Source organism: Lottia gigantea, assembly GCF_000327385.1.
Source record: "Lottia gigantea unplaced genomic scaffold LOTGIsca_43, whole genome shotgun sequence".
NCBI lineage: Eukaryota > Metazoa > Mollusca > Gastropoda > Lottiidae > Lottia > Lottia gigantea.
In genome coordinates this window covers 256,900-259,730 of record NW_008709504.1, presented here as the reverse complement: position 1 = coordinate 259,730, position 2,831 = coordinate 256,900, and the positions used below count along the sequence as shown (strand labels likewise).

Genomic DNA, 2,831 nt, shown 5'->3' with positions numbered 1-2,831 from the left:
TTAAAGAAGTAATTCGCATAAATATGGCCTTTTCAAAGAGCAACCCAAGTTACCAAACTCTAGTATATCATCCTTCTTGTACATAGCCATGCAGTATTCCTTTAGAACCAGCGGTGAAGGTTCGCTAGCAGCCCAAAACTGCCCATCAATCACTCCACCCCTTGTCCAGTTATACCACGTTGTAAAGATGGACATATAACCGCCTATATGTATCAGATCTGCAAAAAATAATCGTGGCGAAGTGTTAATAAAATATTGTGTGGACACTCTGTGAATGTCGAGCTGACATTATTTGCTATGTGGTCTCATTGGAAAAGATGTTGAGTTTACGATTATATTACCAGTAAACATTATCATTTATGTGGACTTTGAGGAAGTCGAGTTCACAAACTTTAATTCCAAATAAACAGTAGCAAATCATTTCAAAACACCTGATTGTAACTTTCTTTAGAGAATTGATTGACGTTTCGTGCTTGTACTTTTTTTTAATAGCTATACCAGCATTTTAAATAAACATGTGGAAAGGGGGTGACAAACTAATATATCATATTAACATTATTAGCTATGTGGACTCTGAAAGGGATGTAAAATACTCAAGTTGACAAATCAATATATCATATTGTTAGCTTGACGAAATGGCTGTGTGCCCGACCCAGTCAGATTACAATGTGTTCTAGAGGAATGAACATATTATGTGATACCTACCAACGTTATAAGCTAAAGACATATTCAATATCGCGGTGGCCTTCGCAGCTGTGTTTAAATTGATAAGATATCCGCCATCTTGGTTACATAGGCCACGAGCGTCATCCCATCTGACTGAGATGTTAGAATACTTGATACATATGCCTAATTTAGTTAAAATTTCGTAACCTTTATATCTGCAGACGGATTCTGGAAAAATAGATTCACCAATATGTTGGTTATTTTTCTAAAGTAGGACATAAGACGTAAAACTCCATTTCATTTCGTTAGTCCAATAAGGTACAGAACAGTAGTATGTAAAACTACATTTCATTTCATTAGTCCAATAAGATACAGAGCAGTAGGATATAAAACTACATTTCATTTCATTAGTCCAATAAGGTACAGAACAGTAGGATATACAACTCTATTTCATTTCATTAGTCCAATAAGGTACAGTACAGTATGATATAAAACTCCATTTCATTTCATTAGTCCAATAAGGTACAGAACAGTATGATATAAAACTCCATTTCATTTCATTAGTCCAATAAGGTACAGAACAGTAGGATGTAAAACTACATTTCATTTCATTAGTCCAATAAGATACAGAACAGTAGGATATAAAACTACATTTCATTTCATTAGTCCAATAAGATACAGAACAGTAGGATATAAGATAGTGGACCACAGCCATACACGCTCACCACGGCATGCGGATGGTAAATATTCAAGATATTGGGGCAAGGGCAATAACTCTGCTTCTAAAGGTCGAAAATAGCTCAAATTCGAACTTGATCTTCGTTTTATGAATATGTATACACATACCGAATTTCATTTGATTCCATCAAAAAATCTAGTTTTTAGAGCGTTTACAAGCAAATGTTGACAGACGGACGGACAGGGGTGCCGACAATATACGTCCACACAGAGAGATGTGGGCGTATAAAAACTACATTTCATTAGTCCAATAAGATACAGAACAGTAGGATATAAAACTGCATTTCATTTCATTAGTCCAATAAAGATACAGAACAGTAGGACATAAACTCCATTTCAATTCAATAGCCCAGAAAATTGATTAAGGTATCGCGAAAGCTTGGTTGTTGCTTCTGTTGTTTTGTGTTTGCTGTCAAGGCATTCTATTAGATTCATTTTCGTCTCTTTAGCTTCTATCAATAAATAAATAAAACAAGTACTAACGATCCGAACTGCAAAACTAAATCCAAACAACATACTGACAAAACATTGATAGCAGCTAATGAACTTTTCACATGAGCAAGTATATTTATCAATCATAAGTGAGTAAGTATCAAGAGAACCCTAACGAAGCACAAAAAACTTACCTCTTGAAAGAGCGAACACGGTTGCTGGTGTTCGCAGCTGGTTGAAGATATTGGGTCGTGGATTCAGGCAATAACAAAGGCCATCCTGGACTACCGCCATCTCGACCAGGGTGTCTGTCACAGAAGCACAATGGGTCACACAAGTGATAGAACTTCTCGCATAGAAAATCTGCTCGATCTTCAAAGTTACAAATTCTTCCAAATATTTCATGTTCCAAAAATCACTGTTAACCCTCTGTAGGATAAGTCCTAGTAATATGGTTTTTAACGATAACGCTTCCATTTTAAGGCAAATGTCAGTCACTGGTGATCAAAATTTAAGGTAGAACTTCACTGAAAAGAACACGGCGTTCGTATTGAAACTCGGGGAAATTAATAACAATTTATCAAAAATCAATGTTGACATTTTCTAATTTAACACAAAATCAATTTTGAAGCTCAAAAACAAAGAAACACTAATCCGGAACATTTATCTAAATACATCACTGCAAGCAAAACAACGTTTTCATATTGAATTAAAATGGCAATCAAAACATTAATCCCAACTCTACAATGAAATATCTACGTAAATATCAACGTAATTTTTTCTAAGTATTTTAACTTTGAACAGAAATATATTAAATTTGACATCACTGAAAAGTATCGGTATTGAAACACAATGAATTGTGGAAAAGCGGAACATAAATGCTTTCCATTCATATAAATTTAAACACAACGACTCATTGAAGCCACTACATAACCATTGATGAAAATAAAACTGTCTGTATTGAAACACAACGAACCTAAACATAAATTCTTACT

General features: G+C 34.6%; 1 protein-coding gene across 1 annotated transcript; it reads right to left on the bottom strand.

Moving 5' to 3' along the window:
* LOTGIDRAFT_164012 (hypothetical protein) lies at positions 1–2,130 on the bottom strand (the record flags this gene model as incomplete). The annotated part of the gene is made up of 3 exons (XM_009060510.1): positions 1–218; positions 706–894; positions 2,031–2,130. 3 exons carry the CDS (start codon positions 2,128–2,130, stop codon positions 1–3), a joined length of 507 nt encoding a protein of 168 aa, XP_009058758.1.
* Between the last annotated feature and the right edge of the window lie 701 nt (positions 2,131–2,831).